The sequence below is a fragment of the Parambassis ranga genome, chromosome 20 (assembly GCF_900634625.1).
Source record: "Parambassis ranga chromosome 20, fParRan2.1, whole genome shotgun sequence".
In the NCBI taxonomy this organism is placed as follows: domain Eukaryota; kingdom Metazoa; phylum Chordata; class Actinopteri; family Ambassidae; genus Parambassis; species Parambassis ranga.
Genome location: NC_041040.1, coordinates 5,433,466 through 5,451,731, shown reverse-complemented (window position 1 = coordinate 5,451,731; position 18,266 = coordinate 5,433,466). Strand labels below are relative to the sequence as shown.

The window sequence follows — 18,266 nt, the reverse complement described above, 5'->3', positions numbered from 1 at the left end:
GATTTATTTGATTTATCATCCTGTTGTTGAGCTGTGTGTTGTTGTGCAGCTGACACCACGTGACACCCCCCCCCCCTCTCTCTCCCCCCTCTCCCACCCTCTCTGCCCCCCCCCCCTCTCTCTCCCCCCTCTCCCACCCTCTCTGCCCCCCCCCCTCTCTCTCTCCCCCTCTCCAGTTACCGGGCCGATCAGATGTGTTTCTATTTTCTGTCTTTCCCTCCGACCCGGAACTGCTCTGACAGAGAGGGGCACATTCCGACTCGGCTCGGCTCACACCGACAGCTCTGTGGGCCGGACGATCCGGAGCAGGATCCCAACATGTCCCTGCAGCTCCCGCCGTGCGTGATAGATTGCGGGACCGGGTGAGCGCACTCAGGACACTGACAGTGAGGGAATCTTGTGTGAGTGCGTGTGCGCGTTAGAGCGTTTATGAGTGTGTTTGTGTGCGTGTGTGTGTTCATGAGTGTGTGCGTGAGTGCGTTTATGAGTGTGTGTGTGTGTGTGAGAAAGAGAGAGACCTGGATGCGTCTATTCTGATCTGAATGTGTGTAGAATGTAGGACAGCTGCAGTTAGTGGAACACACACACACACTGGGCTTGTTTTAAATGTGTGTGTGTCCACTGTGAGGTTCCAGAGAGGCCGTGTTTGGGCCCAGAGCCACATGTTTGACTGTGTTCTCTGTGCAAATGCAGGTATACAAAGATTGGCTATGCAGGAAACACAGAGCCACAGTTTATTATCCCGTCCTGTAAGTACACAACAACACTGTGAAGAGTTTGTCACTGCAACACTCGCCCCGGTGACCTCTGACCTCACAGGATCAATATATAATGATTGTGACCAGGCATCGCCATCAAGGAGTCAGCCAGCGTGGCGGAACACGCCCAGAGGAGGCTCGTACAAGGAGTTGATGACCTGGACTTCTACATTGGAGACGAAGCCATCGACAAACCCAACTATGCAACCAAGGTAGGAGGAGGAGGAGGAGGAGGAGGAGGAGGAGGGGCAGGAGGAGGAGGGGCAGGAGGAGAAGCAGGAGGAGGAGGAAGGGCAGGAGGAGGAGAAGCAGAAGCAGGTGGAGGAGGAGGAGGAGGAGGAGGAGGAGGAGAAGCACAGTTTGACAGCTCATAAGTGTTTGCTCCTGTGTTGTGTTCAGTGGCCGATCCGTCACGGGATGGTGGAGGACTGGGACCTGATGGAGAAGTTCATGGAGCAGGTCATCTTTAAATACCTGCGGGCTGAGCCTGAGGACCACGGCTTCCTCATGGTGTGTGTCCCTGTTTCCTTCTGTGTGGTATTTACATTGGATGGTATTAAAATTAGAAGCAACGTTATGCTTGACTGATGATGTTTTCAAGCTGCTTCCACATCTGTCAGCTGTAGGATTGTCATGTAATTCCATAATAAACCTCCACCCTGTGGAGCAGAGAGCTGCTCCCACACCTCCTCTCTCCTCCTGTCGCTGCAGCTGTGATGTTCTTTGAACCACATATAACCTGTGGTTAAACTCACTCTATGACCACAGGAAGGTTTGAGCTGACAGGTTTGTGCTTTAACAGTGTGTGTGTGTGTGTGTGTGTGTGTGTGTGTGCGTGCAGACAGAACCCCCTCTCAACACTCCAGAGAACCGAGAGTACCTGGCTGAGATCATGTTTGAGACCTTCAACATACCTGGACTCTACATTGCAGTACAGGTGAGACACACACAGACACAAACAGGTGAGACACACACAGACACAAACAGGTGAGACACACAGACACACAGGTGACACACACAGACACACACAGGTGACACACACAGACACACAGGTGACACACACAGACACACACAGGTGACACACACAGGTGACACACACAGACACACAGGTGACACACACAGGTGACACACACACAGGTGACACACACAGACACACAGGTGAGACACACAGACACACAGGTGACACACACACAGGTGAGACACACAGACACACACAGGTGATAAAGCGTCTCTGTCCATCAGGCGGTGCTGGCCTTGGCAGCATCTTGGACGTCCCGGCAGGTGGGACAGAGGACTCTTACTGGCATTGTGATTGACAGCGGAGATGGAGTCACACATGCCATCCCCGTGGTAAGACCCCACCCACTTGGAAGCAGCTGTGGAGAGCAGTGTCCTGTGTACTGATTGGCTGATGTGGCTGTGTGTCACAGGCTGAGGGCTACGTGATTGGCAGCTGTATAAAGCACATCCCCATCGCAGGGCGGGACATCACCTTCTTCATTCAACAGCTGCTCAGAGATCGAGAGGTGGGGATCCCCCCGGAGCAGTCGCTGGAGACCGCCAAGGCCATCAAGGTACAGACCCCCCTACTCCTGCTTCTCTTCCTGCTGCTCCTTCTTACCTGCTCCTCCCTCTGTCCTCCTCTGGTGGTCCTGCAGGAGCGGTACTGCTACATCTGCCCGGACATCGTGAAGGAGTTCACGAAGTACGACTGTGACCCGGGGAAATGGATCAAACAGTACAGAGGCGTTCACGCCGTCAGTCAGACCTCCTTCCACATCGATGTGGGCTACGAGCGCTTCCTGGGCCCTGAGATCTTCTTCCATCCGGAGGTACCTCCTCACAGTGAGGGGGTGGGCCCCACACCTAGTGTAAATGACATCCTAACAGTGTGTGTGTTACAGTTTGCCAACCCAGACTTCATGCAGCCCATCTCTGATGTCATTGATGAGGTCATTCAGAGCTGTCCTATCGATGTCAGGAGGCCGCTGTACAAGGTGAAGCGAGCGATCGACACAAACACACGTTTACAGCTCTCACATGGTGTTTTGTAATGAGAACGGCCGGCGCTGAGGCGCCTGCTGAGGCTGAGAGCGCGTTTAATTTGACTGTGTTTGACTTCAGAACGTCGTGCTCTCTGGAGGATCCACCATGTTCAGAGACTTTGGGCGGCGACTGCAGAGAGACCTGAAGAGGGCCGTAGACGCACGCCTGAGGCTGAGCGAGGAGCTGAGTGGAGGACGGATAAAGGTCAGACCGATGAACAGTCCGCTCAAAAGCTGTTAGATGGACCGATCAATGACGCCGTTCTGTCTCTGCAGCCGAGGCCGATCGAGGTTCAGGTCGTCACACATCACATGCAGCGCTACGCTGTCTGGTTTGGAGGCTCCATGTTGGCATCCACGGTAACACAAACTCACACATGTTGTTATGTTATGTTGTTAACACTATTTGTTGTGTGTTTATAGAACAGAACAGAATAGAATAGAATAGAATAGAATAGAATACAACAGAAAATAGAATAGAACACAATATAATAGAATAGAACAGATGAACAGAACAGAACAGAATAGAACAGAATAGAATAGAATAGAACACAATAGAATAGAATAGAATAAAATAAAATAAAATAGAACAGAATAGAATAGAACTCATAGCTATAAACAGTAGAAATAAACCGTATAGACATTATTTACAGTTGTGCTGTTGGTCTGTTGTGGGTTTGCTGCCGATTGTGTGTTTGTTTACAATGCCTGTGGGTTGTGTGACGTTTGTTTACTGTATCTTCTTGTGTGTCTGTGTGTGTAGCCAGAGTTTTTGCAGGTGTGTCACTCAAAGAAGGACTACGATGAGATCGGCCCGAGCATCTGTAGACACAACCCAGTGTTTGGCATCATGTCCTGATGGCGGCGGCAGCTGCAGAGGTCTAGCCGATTTGCTGGTTAGCCTGCCATGTTAGTCCGATGGCCTTCCAGTCTCAGCACACTAGATAGTCCGCTAACTAGCCAGTTAGCCGTGGGCTTAGGAGCTTGCTGGCTGTTTCCCTGCCACACTTTGCCTGTCAGCTTTCTGTCCCGTTTGATTTTAGCATTCTAGGCTACTCGCCTGGTAGCAGGCTAGCACAGTCTCAGCGAACACATGGAAGAAGGTTTCTCTTCTGTTCACCAGAGAGGAGCTCGAGCAGATGTGACCGTCATCATGTTGGTGAGAAGATGAAGATGAAGATTATGATATTAACAGTGATGATAAAGAACAATCACTAGATCTGTTGGCAAGACAGTGTGTTTATCAATCGCTTAAGCTGCTGGGTTTGATCTGCTGGTTTTGACCTGGTGGGTTTGATCTGCTGGTTTTGACCTGCGAGTGAAGAACAGGCAGCAGATGCTTGACCTCGTGTTGCTCCGACCTGAGGGACAAACAGACAAATGTACTCTCATGTCCACTGTCTTCTTGGTCCAGCACACCTGAGGAATGAGTAAGGGAGGCAGAGGAGGAAGAGAAGGCACCGACAGTCACCAACAAACGGAGGAACCCTGAGTGTTGTCTTTGTTGACTCTCCCTCTGTAGTGATATCAGCAGTAAAGTACTTCACTGTTTACCTGCTATGTGTACTTTCTGATTCTCCGCTCTGGTCCACACTCCAGCCTATAGGTGGCGGTAATGCACCTTAACGTTGGTTGCCACCCGCCAATAAATCACACGAAGAAGAAGGAGCAGCAGCAGGAAATGTAAGGAAATGGTTAATGGTATACTTAAAAAACACGCGATTATTTAGTCGTATTTAAATTTATGTGAAGGATTCCCTCTGACTGTTCTCGACGTCCAAACTCCAGTCCGGTAGGTGGCGGTAAATGCACCTTAAGTTGGTTTCCAACCGCCAGCTAAACTCCTAATAGAAGAAGAAGAAGAAGAAGAGGAGCAGCAGCAGCAGCAGCAGCGATGGCGTCGTGTTGACTGTGAAGTGTATAAACTTTGTTGATTCCATCAAACACGGATGGTGTCGTTGTTCGAAGCCGCTTACCGACCTCTGGACCTGGACACGTAAATCCACGACGACATTAAGGACTGCGGTAAGCCCGCCCGGCTGAGTAGCTAACTTTCGTCGTCTGACCCGGTAGTAACCGGTAAATGTGTTCGCAAAGAACACAAAACTAAATCATTTAAAGAAGTCGGCGAACACTACGAGCTGTTTGAACTCGGTGTCGAAAGTTAAATGTAGCGTTAAACAGGCCACTTCCTGCTTTAAATAAGCTGCACATACACAAACCAACACACGCTCCTCCTGTGGAGACATGAATACACACCGTGACTGCCTCCTGGTGGCTGGCTGCAGTACCGTACTGACCCTCTGTTAAATAGACGTGTGCTGCTCCTCAATCATGTCTCCGGACTTTAATGACTTCTTGTTGGTAAAGAAAGAAATGAAAAGACCAGCCCAGCAGCGAGCTACATTACAACCTGTGGTCGACTCAGAGGAGGCTGGGTGGACGAGTCTTTGCCTCTCAGCGGTGTCTGTAAGATGTGTTGGCCTCACTTTTGTGCAGTGGGTGGAATCAGTCTGTGTCCGCCTGGTAAGTGTACCTTACCAGGCGGACAGCATAGAGCAAACTGCCAACAGGAGTGGGGTGCCCCTTGCCCCGTCTAGAGGGGGTTCACATGTGGCACCAGGTCACACTGTCTGTGGGGACCTAAACAGCTGATACATATAATAATATCTCAACAGAAAGTCTTTGGAGCACAAAGTAGTGAAGTTAATCTCTTGTGTTCTTTACTGTCGCTGCTGGCTGGCAGATGATTTCTGACCATGACAGGAGGGAGCACAAGTGGAAGGATGTGGCCTGCCAGTGGGAGAGTCCAGAGGATGACCGGAGAGAGGTGGGGTGTCAGAGTGACTTAGCAGAGACGGCAGATGCTGGCGTCCAGGTGGAGCTGTGGGCTCAGCAGGCGACCCGGGGACACTCAGGTGAGACGCTGCCCTCCTGTTAGCTGGAATGTCAACTGCGCTCACAGATGGTCATATGACTGAAACGATGTAAGGCTTTTTCTACTGAATATATCCAAAGTGTGGCTGATCTGGACGTTGAATCAGCTTACTGTTTGCTCATTATTACTGAAAACAACATTAACAGCTTCATGTGTGTAGCTACATCACAGCTAGTTGTATGTATGATCAGCTGGAAGCTGCCTGCAGTTCACTAAACAATAACAGGTGTCACTGTTTTCTAGTTTTTATGTAGAACCTTTAAACATCTTTACACCCCCCCCCCCTCAGGTGGTTGTGTCATGCTGTGGAAGTGTGTTTCTGTTGGAGAAGATAAACCAGAAGGAGGCAACCTAGAGGAACACTCCTGCAAACACAGGACACACATGGGACACATCTGTCTACCCACAATGCCTGTGTGTCCTCCGTTGGAGTCCAAAGTGCTCCTACACACTCACTCCATGCCCAGCGTGCCTCAGTTTGAGCCTTGCATATCCTCTGCTGCAGGAGGGAGACACAGCTCTCCCACCCCCCTGACATCTCCAGCTGTGTCGGGCACTCCTCCTGGACTTATCGCTCCGATTAGCCCCCCCCTGGCTGAGGAGGAGGAGAATGAGGAGGAGGAACGAAAGTTAAAATGTAAGTCTTTGAGACACTGGTCATCAAATCATCACACCCCCACACATTTTTTTGTCTTGCCCCATGTTACATCTTCACAAACTGAACCAATACAAGAGACTGTAACCATGGTGATGGCACGTCCCACTGATGGGTCCATGATGGTGGTGTCTTTCGACAGTCACATTTTAGGTTTATGTTTGGTTGTGGCGTTAAAATAACGGTCAAAAAAAGTCTGAATGTGAAGTTTCATTTCTTCTTCTGCAGTTGACTGCAGTGATCATCAGCAGCCAAGGAGGAGGTCAACGATAGCCAACAAACGGACCAGTCAAGACAGCAGGACAAGGAGGAGGAGGAGACCCAATGACAATACCCACAAGACAACAAAGCTGATAAACGAGGTTGAAGACAAGGAGTCACAGCGAGAAGAAAAACTGCAGAGCTGTGGCAAAACACAAGGAGGGCAAGAGGAGGAGGAAGAAGGTAGGAAGGAGGAGAAGGACCCAGGAGAACAGATGGAGGCTGACATGCTGCTAAAGCAGGGAAGAGTTAAAACTGTGCAGAAGAAGGGGGTGGAGCAGGTGGGGAGGCCTCAGCGGACAAAGGTTGGCCCACCAATCAGATATCTGCTTGAGTCTGAAGAGCAGTCACATGGCCTGCTATTAGCCAATCACAGAGAGAACATGGCCAACCTAAAAAAGAAGCTGGGAAAGTTGACAAAAGAGCATCAGAAAGAGGAGCGAAGGACAGAGGACAGACTGCAGCAGCTCCGTCAGGTGGGTCCTTAGTGACTTCCTGTGTTATTCATTTTAGCTCCCTTAACGTGCTGCAGCACACCTTTCCTCTTTATAACCTTTGCCTGTCCTCTGCCTCTCATCAGGTGTGTCATCAGACCTTCACCAGCCCAGCCTTTCAGCAGCTGCGCTTGTCCATCCGCGGAACAGCAAAGAGCTGTCAAAGCCACAGCAAAAAGTTCTGCTACACCCAAAGTCTGCGTCGGCATTATTGCTGCCATCGCCACGCCAACAGAGAAGGTCACCCTGCAGCAGTGCAATGCAGTAAGGAGGTCACTGCCCAGCAAAAGGAACACAGGAATGCAGAGAAGCCCCTCTTAGGAGAATCTTTCAAAGCTCCTGATTGGTCAAGACAAATTAAGCATGTGCCTAAAATTCCCCATTGGTTGGGCAAATACCAGTCTTCAAAGAGAAGGCCGGACACAGCAAGGAGGAAGAGGAGATGCCAGGAAAATGATGGAGGGAAGGAGTGCAACAGAAAAAGCAGCGAAGAAAAGGAAGCGAAACGAGTCTGTCTCGAGGAGGAGGGAGATCAGAGAAGTGGAGATGGTGGAGACCAAGTGGAGTGGGGGAAAGAGGTGAAGAAGCATCCTCAGAGGCTGAAGAGGAAGATGGTCGGCCCACCAATCAGATACCTTATAGAATCAGAGGTGCTGTCATGTAGTCCACTGACCAATCAGGACATCCACATACAAAGTTTAAAAAGTAACAGTGAGACTGTAGACGGGGCTTCAGAGATGATTGACAGGCTTCCAGCTACAAAGAGACAGACAGGTCACATGATCACAGAGGAAGAGGAAGAGCTGCCTCAGAGGCCGAGGAGGAAGATGGTCGGCCCACCAATCAGATACCTAGTAGAGTCAGAGGAGCCGTCACATGGTCCACTGACACCCAACAGACCCAATGACAAACCAAATGTTAGACAGAGTAACAGTAAGACTGTAGGTGGGGCTTCAGAGATGATTGACAGGCTTCAGGCTACAAAGAGACAGACGGGTCACATAAACACAGAGGAAGGAGGAGAGAAGGTGACACAGGAGGAAGGAGGAGAAGAGCTGCCTCAGAGGCCGAGGAGGAAGATGGTCGGCCCACCAATCGGATACCTTTTAGAGTCAGAGGACCCATCACATGGTCCACTGACACCCAACAGAACCAATCACGATGGAGTACGCAAACCAGGTATTATACAGCGTGACACTGATGCTGTAGATGAGGCTTCAGAGATGATTGACAGGCTGCAGGCTACAAAGAGACAGACAGGTCACATGATCACAGAGGACGAAGCAGAGAAGGTGACACAGGAGGTGGTGGTAAAAGAGCTGTCTCAGAGGCCGAGGAGGAAAATGGTCGGCCCACCAATCAGATACCTTTTAGAGTCAGAGGAACCATCACATGGTCCACTGACACCCAACAGACCCAATGACAAACCAAATGTTAGACAGAGTAACAGTAAGACTGTAGGTGGGGCTTCAGAGATGATTGACAGGCTTCAGGCTGCAGGGAGACAGACAGGTCACATGATCACAGAGGAAGGAGGAGAGAAGGTGATACAGGAGGAAGGAGGAGAAGAGCTGCCTCAGAGGAAGATGGTCGGCCCACCAATCAGATACCTATTAGAGTCAGAGGAGCCGTCACATGGACCACTGACACCCAACACGACCAATCACGATGGAGTACACAAACACAAACCAAGTATTATACAGAGTGACACTGATGCTGTAGGTGGGACTTCAGAGATGATTGACAGGCTGCAGGCTACAAAGAGACAGACAGGTCACATGATCACAGAAGAAGAGGAAGAGCTGCCTCAGAGGCCGAGGAGGAAGATGGTCGGCCCACCAATCAGATACCTTTTAGAGTCAGAGGAGCCGTCACATGGTCCACTGACACTGAACAGGACCAATCACAAACCAAATGTTAGACAGAGTAACAGTAAGACTTTAGGTGGGGCTTCAGAGATGATTGACAGGCTTCAGGCTGCAGGGAGACAGACAGGTCACATGATCACAGAGGAAGGAGGAGAGAAGGTGATACAGGAGGAAGGAGGAGAAGAGCTGCCTCAGAGGAAGATGGTCGGCCCACCAATCAGATACCTTTTAGAGTCAGAGGACCCATCACATGGTCCACTGACACCCAACACGTCCAATCACGATGGAGTATACAAACACAAACCAAGTATTATACAGCGTGACACTGATGCTGTAGGTGGGACTTCAGAGATGATTGACAGGCTGCAGGCTACAAAGAGACAGACAGGTCACATGATCACAGAAGAAGAGGAAGAGCTGCCTCAGAGGCCGAGGAGGAAGATGGTCGGCCCACCAATCAGATACCTTTTAGAGTCAGAGGAGCCGTCACATGGTCCACTGACACTGAACAGGACCAATCACAAACCAAATGTTAGACAGAGTAACAGTAAGACTTTAGGTGGGGCTTCAGAGATGATTGACAGGCTTCAGGCTACAAAGAGACAGACGGGTCACATAAACACAGAGGAAGGAGGAGAGAAGGTGACACAGGAGGAAGGAGGAGAAGAGCTGCCTCAGAGGCCGAGGAGGAAGATGGTCGGCCCACCAATCGGATACCTTTTAGAGTCAGAGGACCCATCACATGGTCCACTGACACCCAACAGAACCAATCACGATGGAGTACACAAACCAGGTATTATACAGCGTGACACTGATGCTGTAGATGAGGCTTCAGAGATGATTGACAGGCTGCAGGCTACAAAGAGACAGACAGGTCACATGATCACAGAGGACGAAGCAGAGAAGGTGACACAGGAGGTGGTGGTAAAAGAGCTGTCTCAGAGGCCGAGGAGGAAAATGGTCGGCCCACCAATCAGATACCTTTTAGAGTCAGAGGAACCATCACATGGTCCACTGACACCCAACAGACCCAATGACAAACCAAATGTTAGACAGAGTAACAGTAAGACTGTAGGTGGGGCTTCAGAGATGATTGACAGGCTTCAGGCTGCAGGGAGACAGACAGGTCACATGATCACAGAGGAAGGAGGAGAGAAGGTGACACAGGAGGAAGGAGGAGAAGAGCTGCCTCAGAGGAAGATGGTCGGCCCACCAATCAGATACCTTTTAGAGTCAGAGGACCCATCACATGGTCCACTGACACCCAACACGACCAATCACGATGGAGTATACAAACACAAACCAAGTATTATACAGCGTGACACTGATGCTGTAGGTGGGACTTCAGAGATGATTGACAGGCTGCAGGCTGCAGGGAGACAGACAGGTCACATGATCACAGAGGAAGGAGAGGAGCTGCCTCAGAGGCCGAGGAGGAAGATGGTCGGCCCACCAATCAGATACCTTTTAGAGTCAGAGGACCCATCACATGGTCCACTGACACCCAACACGACCAATCACGATGGAGTACACAACCACAAACCAAGTATTATACAGAGTGACACTGATGCTGTAGGTGGGACTTCAGAGATGATTGACAGGCTGCAGGCTGCAGGGAGACAGACAGGTCACATGATCACAGAGGAAGGAGAGGAGCTGCCTCAGAGGCCGAGGAGGAAGATGGTCGGCCCACCAATCAGATACCTTTTAGAGTCAGAGGAACCATCACATGGTCCACTGACACTGAACAGGACCAATCACGATGGAGTACACAACCACAAACCAAGTATTATACAGAGTGACACTGACGCTGACGCTGTGGGTGGTCACAGACGGATCTACCTGGTCTACAGAGACCAACGGTGTGGTCAGGTGACCATCATCTCACCTTGCTGTGTCAGACTGCAGCGCCTTGTGTAAATCTGTTTGCTTCATATATAATGTGTCAGATGATCTAATGCTGCTGTTGGACCAGTGACAGCCAGGCTGTGCCTTTGGATGAGGCGCAGACATGATGTTCCTCAGTCACTGTGTTTTTTATCAGAAGGTATCAGAAGAACACTGAATAAACTTTTGCTGTTGTGACATGTAAAGTGTACATTTGTAGTTCACCCCTCGTTGTTAGACAGGCCTGAACTTCAACAGTCAGACTAACCAGCACAGGTAAGTATGGAGCTACTTACAAGTACAGTCATGTGAGATTTACACCAATCTCAGTGGGTGAGCTCCGCCCACTGAGCTTCCCCACCACCTACAAACCTGTATTCCACACCTGAACAGGAGCAGCAGCAAACATCGTAAATAAATCTCTACAAGTCTATTGATAAGTTCCATTTGTGTGTGTGACTGCTTTGAGTGACAGGCAGGTGTGGACCCACAGGTTCAGTTCACTCCACCTCTTTGCCTGCATTTGAAGTTTAGGTGGAATCTGATGCTGCCAATATGGCGCCGTTTGTTTCTGTAACTACAAAAATGACGAACATCCAAGGCTGAACACATCAATAAGCTCATGTGACACAGACATAGCGCCACCTACTGGGAGGAGGATGTCTTTTATGTGTATCTTTGTGTACTTCACTGGACAGGAAACCAAGTGAGATGAGAGGAAATGGGAGGAGAGTCCGGCGGCCCAGGATGTCCCACACTGCAGGTGAAGATCATCCACAAACCTGTCCTTCATTTCTGTACAGCACAAAGCAGACACATGTCCTGAGAACTCAGAGCACCTTTGAGCCTGTCTCATTATTTAAAGACTGAGCAGAATGGTCGCTACATTTATTTATCCAAGATATGACACATAAAAATAAAATCAAAAATCAACATGATATTACTTTTTAAGGCCAAAGCTTCCTCTGTACAGCCAACCGCAGGTCAGACACAGCGTGTAGCCAGTGTCCGAAGACTCCTTTAAGCAGGGTGGGCTGTTACAGACATTACGGTACCCTCTCTACGAGTCTTTACGGTAAAGCAAGGAGAACCGGAAGAGAGCTCGAATGGACGTGGCGGGTCCGACGAATCCTGAGCTAAGATGAGTGAGAGCGGCGCACAGGTGAGGTTTAACCTGGCACAACCGAACCCACAGCGACCTGACGGAACGTGTTTGCTGTGGAGTGATCCGTCCTGTTCTGGTTTTAGGACCTCAAGCCGAGCTATAAACTCCGGTTCCTCGTGGGTCAGAACAGCAGAGTAGAGACTGGCGGTGAAGTGAGTTAAAGGTTAAGACATTGGACCGCGGGGAATCTGGTTCTAGGTTGGATATTGGACAGACGTTCAGCTGTGTTCAATAGCTTCCGCTTCACGTGACCAACATAGCTTCCACATCATGTGGCTGAGGGCCCCAGTCAGACTATTGACTGTTGATATTTGGTTAATACATGACATCACATGACCAAGTGACTCCAAAGCAAGATGAATTGTGACAGACACATAAGGCACAGCTTTGAATTGTTTTTGTTTTTATACTAAGACATTTATAGAAAATGATTTTTATTCATTTATATTGAAAAATCACACATTTTTCAAAAGCTTGGGACCAATTCTCCTCTGTGTAATTGCAGAGTCTGAACCCTGAACAAGCACACAGAGGCAGGCGGCGGCAGGAAGTGAGGACAAACGTGGCAGGTTATTGATGTTATAAGATAAAAACCTGAGCGTTATAGGGCGAAGTGAGTGATAGTGAACTCTGGGTTGGTCAGAGCGCGGGCTGCAGGTCACCTTTCAAACTACAGATTCTGGCTCCAGTGTTTCACTTTTGTACAATAACAGGCGTGGAACCTGGGTATCCAGCTGACTACTCAAACTTCTAACCTCCTTTACTGCGGTGAGTAAGGCTGTGTTTGTCTGCAGCTGTTTGCACGCCTGGAAGGCCGTCGCTGTCTGAAGAACATTGAGCCTCGCCTGTTTCCTGAAGATGGAGGACCTGACCATGGTGAGTGACCCGGCCCGCTGACATGCAGCAGCCTCACTGTTCACTCTGACAGCTCACATGTTTGTGTTTCACCCTCACAGGTGAGGTGGTGGAACTGTACGGCGCCGAGGGGACAGGTCGGTCACCACACAGGAAGTATCTAAGCAGAACACTAGGGGGCGCTTCCTAACACCTCAGCTCTCTAAGGCCCCGTTCACACTGGAGAAAGTCATTCCAGCTAGAGTAGGATTGAGCCCAGACAGCCTTTAAGCTGGATGCGTTCAGACCTATTTTCAAATCTGGCTAGCACACAGTTGTGTCCGCACTCAATCCGGCTTCATCCAGCGTGTTTGCTGTTGTCCAAACCACTAGGTGGCGCCTCGTAATATGGCTAATAATGTGGCTAGCCGGATTCACTAGCCACATTTGCGTTCACACCTGAGCCACATTTGAGCCAATCCTGCTAGATCCACCTCTCGACGGTGGATCTAGCCGGCTTGAAATCAAACTGGATTCAGCTGGATTGGAGGTGTTCACACTCGGAAAAAAACACATCTGGATTGATCTGGATGCGGCCAAATCCTGCTTAAGCCACAGTTTTTTCCCCAGTGTGAACGGGGCCTAACAGGTGTGTGTGTTTCAGGAAAGACAGAGCTGCTGTACCACCTGCTGTGCCGCTGTGTGCTGCCCGAGGAGGCGGGTGGTCTGGAGGTGGACGTTGTCTTTGTGGACACTGACTACACTCTGGATATGTTACGACTGGTCAGCATCCTGGACAGCCGGCTGAATGCAGGTACACACACACACACACAGCCGAGAGTCTTTCAGCATCGACACACAAAGTGACAAAAAGTGACCCCCCCCCCCTCTCTCTGTGTGTAGCTCTCTTGTCTTCAAATGAAGCAGTGCTACATTCGTGTCTGTCCCGCCTCCTGGTGGTTCACTGCTCCTCCTCCTCTCAGCTCCTCCTCACTCTCCACTTCCTAGAGAACTCCTTTTCATCGCGGCCCAGCCTGGCTCTGCTGCTCATCGACAGCATTTCTGCCTTCTATTGGTTGGACCGCTGTGAAGGTGGAGCAAGCATCACCCGGCAGGAGGAGAAGCTCAGTAAGTGTGCAGAGCTGCTGGGACGACTGCTCAGGTGGGTGTTAGCTAAACAGGTTCTAGTTGTACTTGAGGAGGTTCTTCTGGTCTATTAGGAGGTTGACTGGTTCTTTAGAGAGTTCTGGTGTTCATTTAGGTTCTTTAGGTTCTAGTTGTTCGTACTGGGCTGTAGTAGTTGGAGGTTTATTGGTCCTTATGGTCACTTAGAATTCACATCCCTACACCTTAGACGTCTTCTGCTCTGTACCTCCTCAGGGATTACAGGATCACTGTCTTTGCCACCTGCCATGTGATCAGGAGGAGTCACAGCGGAGCCACTTCCTCCTCTTCCTGCCGCACAGAGTCTGCCCGGTCGTTCCTTTGTCGCTCTTGGCAAAGGCTGGTGACACATCGACTGATGTGCTCCAGACAGGAGGCTCCAAGCAACCCGGCCGCAAGAGGCAGCGGGAAACTGAGGAGGCAGCAGGTCTTTACTGTCGGCTGCACCTCCTTTTCCTCCTCCTCCTCCTCCTCCTGCACGAAGGCCTACAGGAGCAGCTGCTTCAAAGTGACAGATGGAGGGGTGGAATTCATCTGACCCGTTGTCCTCCTCGCCCTCCTTTCTGCTTACGGAGAACTAGGCTGAACTTTGTGTGAATGTCGTGCTGTTTATTAAAATCATCCTTCTGTGACATGCTTGTCCATCATTGATAAAACCTGGCTGGGTTGAACAGTGCTGGGTTCTACACATGGTTTTGTTACATGAGTAATGTTCTAAGGTTCTGGGGACTAGATGAGGCTCTAAGGTGCCTTCGGGAGTGGTATCTGAGGATGTTCTGGCTTTGTGGAATGACCCATGTTAGGTTCTAGGAGTTCTTAAATTGCTCATTAATGACCCGGATCTGTCCTCAGCAGGTTCTACAGCCCTGAAACTAGTTTCACATGTTCACATGTGTGGTTACAGGTCAGGCTCTACGTGTCCTTATAGGTGGTTCTAGTCTTCAGGTTACAGTTACTGTGTGTCCGGTGATCAAGGAGCTCCACACGCTCCTTCATCAGAATCAGAACCGTGTTTATTGCCATGTAAGTGAAGAGGATTCACATTACTAGGACTTAGTGGTCGGTGCATACATAAAACGTATAATAATTAACATGAAATGGGATAAAAAGGGCAAGTAAAACAAGGTCAATAATGTAAAGTAAGGCTATGAATTGACATGACAACACAGACACATACAAAGAACAGAACATGAGTGGTGGTTGAGATGGCACGCAGAACCTGATGTGAACTGAGTGCTGAGAGTGGCCTGCAGGTCATAAGGTGTATCTACGGTCCATCAGTACTTCTTTCTGGAAGTTCTGTGGGCTGGTTGGGATTCTGTTGTTGGTTCCTAGAGTCAGTGTGGACGCTGTAGATGTCCCTCAGGTGTTTGTGGTCACTGATGTTTTAGGACATCCGGCCTTCCTGACTGGTTTGAAGGTTCTCTCAGGTTTATGTGAGGACCATCAGGTAGGTAAAAGAAGAACCTTGACTGACCTTCTTTGTACTTTTTCTGTGCTTACGTCAGGTCTAATACCTCGTGACCCGGTTTAGAGGGGCTCGTGTCACCTGTGGTTGACCAGTTACCTGTTCCGAGTGCGAGGCACGTGCGTCGGCAGTCCGGATCCGCGTGGATCCGCTCCGGGACTTGAAGTCTGATGACAGAGACCGCTTCACCAGAGCAGCGCTCCAAAAGATCCCTCCGCGGGGTCAGACACACTTTTTACACAACACAAACAAATTAACCTGGCTCGGCACAGACGCACGCACGCCGACGTGTTTTAAACCCTTACTCCAAATGACTGCCACACTTATCGTGGGCGGAAACCACGGGCTGTGGCCAGTAAACCCGTGCGCTCCGGTACGGTAGTAAATGTTTTGAAGGACCTACTTCTCCTGCTGATAGGCGGTGCTTCGGTCGCTCCCAAACATGGCCTCCATGACGGAGCGTCCGCTTCAACTTTAATTTTTCGCCAATTTTCAAAGCTGAAATCGAGTTTTTTTCCCTCCACGACTAACGGGAATGTTTCGTGGAAAGATATTATCGTGCCAGACGTGTGAAACAGATGTGATCTTCGGGGGAAGTTCGCAGTTGGATTCAAACACATCGGTTTAAGTTGGCTGAAAACTGGAGAGGAAAAAGAGAATTGCATCAAATCAGTAAGGAGCTTTTCTATGTGCTGTCGCCTCTCTGCACCCGCGCTCCACAGTTTCTGACACTTTCATAGTTTCACTTGACGACTGTCAGAAACATTTACCGCGGGGCGTGTATAAGCGCGTCGCGGAACCGGGATGCAGTCGTTTGTAGTGCGCGCTTATAGCTAGCCTGTTAGTCAATGCTAATGCTAACAGAGAAGTGATCAGTCAACTGGGCGGTCCAGAGAAGCTAGTGGCTAACAGCTAACTGCTGTGTTTGTACAGTTAAATGTCCCCAGAATGTCAGAATTGCTGTTCTAACGGTCTGTGCAGCTGTTAGCGTGCTAAGAGTCAGTGTGTCGCTCCTCCCGTTTATTAGCATGCTAACTAGCAGGTTTGCACACGCACATACACACATTCTGCTGTCAGGTGTGGAGCGCAGACATATGCCAATACGGCTGCAGCTAAGTTAGTGATGCAGCTGAGCAGCTGATTAGTAATACTGCTAATCAGCCGTGTTCTAATCGATAGATACATTTAGCTGCGAGGGTCCGTTTGCTATTAAGGGATTGTGTGTCATGTTTTTTTCTCGTGGACTGATCACAAACTGCAAACCAAACACAAACACATGGAATGGTTACAGTCATTGTCCACATTGCTGACCAGTGTCAATAATAATAAGCAGTTAATCAATGATAAAAAATAATGGCTGGTGGTAGGTCGGCTGTGTTTAGCATCTGTGTGTGTGTCTCATGTTTATTTAGGTTTATTTACTTACATGACAAAATAATTACAAACAAACAAGGACGCAACCAGGACACACACTTTCCATGCAGGGAAGATATAGTGCAGGACAGGTCGTAGGAGACTGGACAGATGTTTCAAGGGAAGATCCACGTTGATTCTCCAGAAAACACTGATGTGTCTTGTGAAGGCATTATTGCAGTGCTTACATGTACCAGCACACTGTGGCGCTCAGTCCCAAACCCTTTCCGAACCCAGCGTGCAAAGGTGTTGGACTATAGTTCCACTTCCTGGTTTGTGCATAGCTCCTGCACCTGTTACATCCTTGTGTTGTCGCCAGTGTGCACTCCTCAGACTTTAGATGTTTATTCAGACCAGAATATACAGACCTGTGTGAGGTGTTCTTAGAGCCACCACTAGTGGGGAAGGTTGCCCTCGGTTAGAAAAGCACAGGGGTGGCAGTGATCTGATGAGGACAGGAAGTCTGACTGACTGTTCCACCTGGTGGTGAGCTACCGTCAGGCTCAGTGTTGCAGATCATGCACTGTTGTCTTGTGTCACACCTGTGTTAGGTGTGAGCAGCTGTTGTGTCAGTGATGAATGGACTCATCCAGGCAGCCCCTGTATTTCTCAACAGGGATTAATAAAGTAATGACTGACATGTTGTCAGTAGGTCACTGGGGCACATGACTGTGTGGGCTCTTGGCTCCAGCTTGACTTCAGGAAAACCTCAGTGCACCGGGGGCACCTGCCTCTTATTGGTCAGACACACTTCCTGTTTCTCTGTGGCAGTACACACACCACTTCCTGAAGCCAATCTAAGGGTGCACCTGCTCCATGTAACAGAGGTAGATTATGGGCCAATCAGATGACAGCCTGACAATGACACAGTAGCGAAATGCAGCGTAACCAAGAAGTTGTCAGTGATAACTACATGATTGCAGCTCCAATTTTTCTATACATCTGTAATTGTTCCACTACAGCACCACAGTTTCTGTTCTTTGTTTTTTTTTACCCAGAATGCCATCTGAGGCTCAGTCTCAGGAACCTCGCGACAGAGGACCACCCCCTCCCATCACTCGTGCTGGACGCAGCGCTCAGCTGGCCAAAGCTGCCGATAGCCCCACCCCAAAGAGGCGACCCCGTGGGCGACCTCGCAAAGATGGGAGCAGCGGGTGCCCGGCACCTCCTACGACAACTCCTCCTCCACCTCCATCTCCCAAATCAAGGAAGAAGTAAGAGTTACACCAAATGTAGCATACTGAAGATTGTGGTGAGAGGAAGTGGCTGACTTGCATACTGGGTGAATGAGTGACAAGGAGGTGGACTCAACTCCT

The 18,266-nt window shown here is 49.7% G+C and overlaps 4 protein-coding genes across 15 annotated transcripts in view; all 4 read left to right on the top strand.

Moving 5' to 3' along the window:
• Window positions 1-200: 200 nt before the first annotated feature.
• On the top strand, window positions 201-4,356 carry actr3b (actin related protein 3B). The gene is made up of 12 exons (XM_028432676.1): window positions 201-362; window positions 694-749; window positions 846-970; window positions 1,158-1,268; window positions 1,600-1,695; window positions 2,001-2,108; window positions 2,189-2,332; window positions 2,417-2,590; window positions 2,663-2,755; window positions 2,883-3,008; window positions 3,080-3,163; window positions 3,567-4,356. Exons 1-12 carry the CDS (start codon window positions 319-321, stop codon window positions 3,660-3,662), a joined length of 1,257 nt encoding a protein of 418 aa, XP_028288477.1. The 5' UTR covers window positions 201-318; the 3' UTR covers window positions 3,663-4,356.
• A 102-nt stretch (window positions 4,357-4,458) lies between these two features.
• On the top strand, window positions 4,459-11,312 carry LOC114453047 (trichohyalin-like). Of its 4 annotated transcripts, none has more exons than XM_028432675.1 (6): window positions 4,465-4,828; window positions 5,550-5,721; window positions 6,031-6,378; window positions 6,625-7,133; window positions 7,238-7,981; window positions 9,224-11,312. In XM_028432675.1, the coding sequence occupies exons 2-6, from the start codon at window positions 5,550-5,552 to the stop codon at window positions 10,937-10,939; spliced, it is 3,489 nt and encodes a 1,162-aa protein (XP_028288476.1). In that variant the 5' UTR covers window positions 4,465-4,828; the 3' UTR covers window positions 10,940-11,312. The 4 variants fall into 4 exon arrangements, with proteins under 4 accessions (XP_028288473.1, XP_028288476.1, XP_028288475.1 ...); XM_028432674.1 differs by having other exon boundaries at window positions 7,238-8,905; window positions 10,127-11,312; XM_028432673.1 differs by having other exon boundaries at window positions 7,238-9,963; window positions 10,447-11,312.
• A 650-nt stretch (window positions 11,313-11,962) lies between these two features.
• xrcc2 (X-ray repair complementing defective repair in Chinese hamster cells 2) lies at window positions 11,963-14,701 on the top strand. The gene is made up of 6 exons (XM_028432517.1): window positions 11,963-12,068; window positions 12,866-12,947; window positions 13,028-13,063; window positions 13,570-13,719; window positions 13,809-14,067; window positions 14,286-14,701. The coding sequence occupies exons 1-6, from the start codon at window positions 12,048-12,050 to the stop codon at window positions 14,605-14,607; spliced, it is 870 nt and encodes a 289-aa protein (XP_028288318.1). The 5' UTR covers window positions 11,963-12,047; the 3' UTR covers window positions 14,608-14,701.
• A 1,093-nt stretch (window positions 14,702-15,794) lies between these two features.
• The window catches only part of LOC114452949 (histone-lysine N-methyltransferase 2C-like), a 45,613-nt gene continuing 43,141 nt past the window's right edge, over window positions 15,795-18,266 (top strand). For all 9 annotated transcript variants that reach the window (XM_028432496.1, XM_028432503.1, XM_028432502.1 and 6 more), the window contains exons 1-2: window positions 15,795-16,209; window positions 17,949-18,164. In XM_028432496.1, the coding sequence (XP_028288297.1) occupies window positions 17,950-18,164 (215 nt within the window). In that variant the 5' untranslated portion in view covers window positions 15,795-16,209; window position 17,949. The remainder of the gene's footprint in view (window positions 16,210-17,948; window positions 18,165-18,266) is intronic.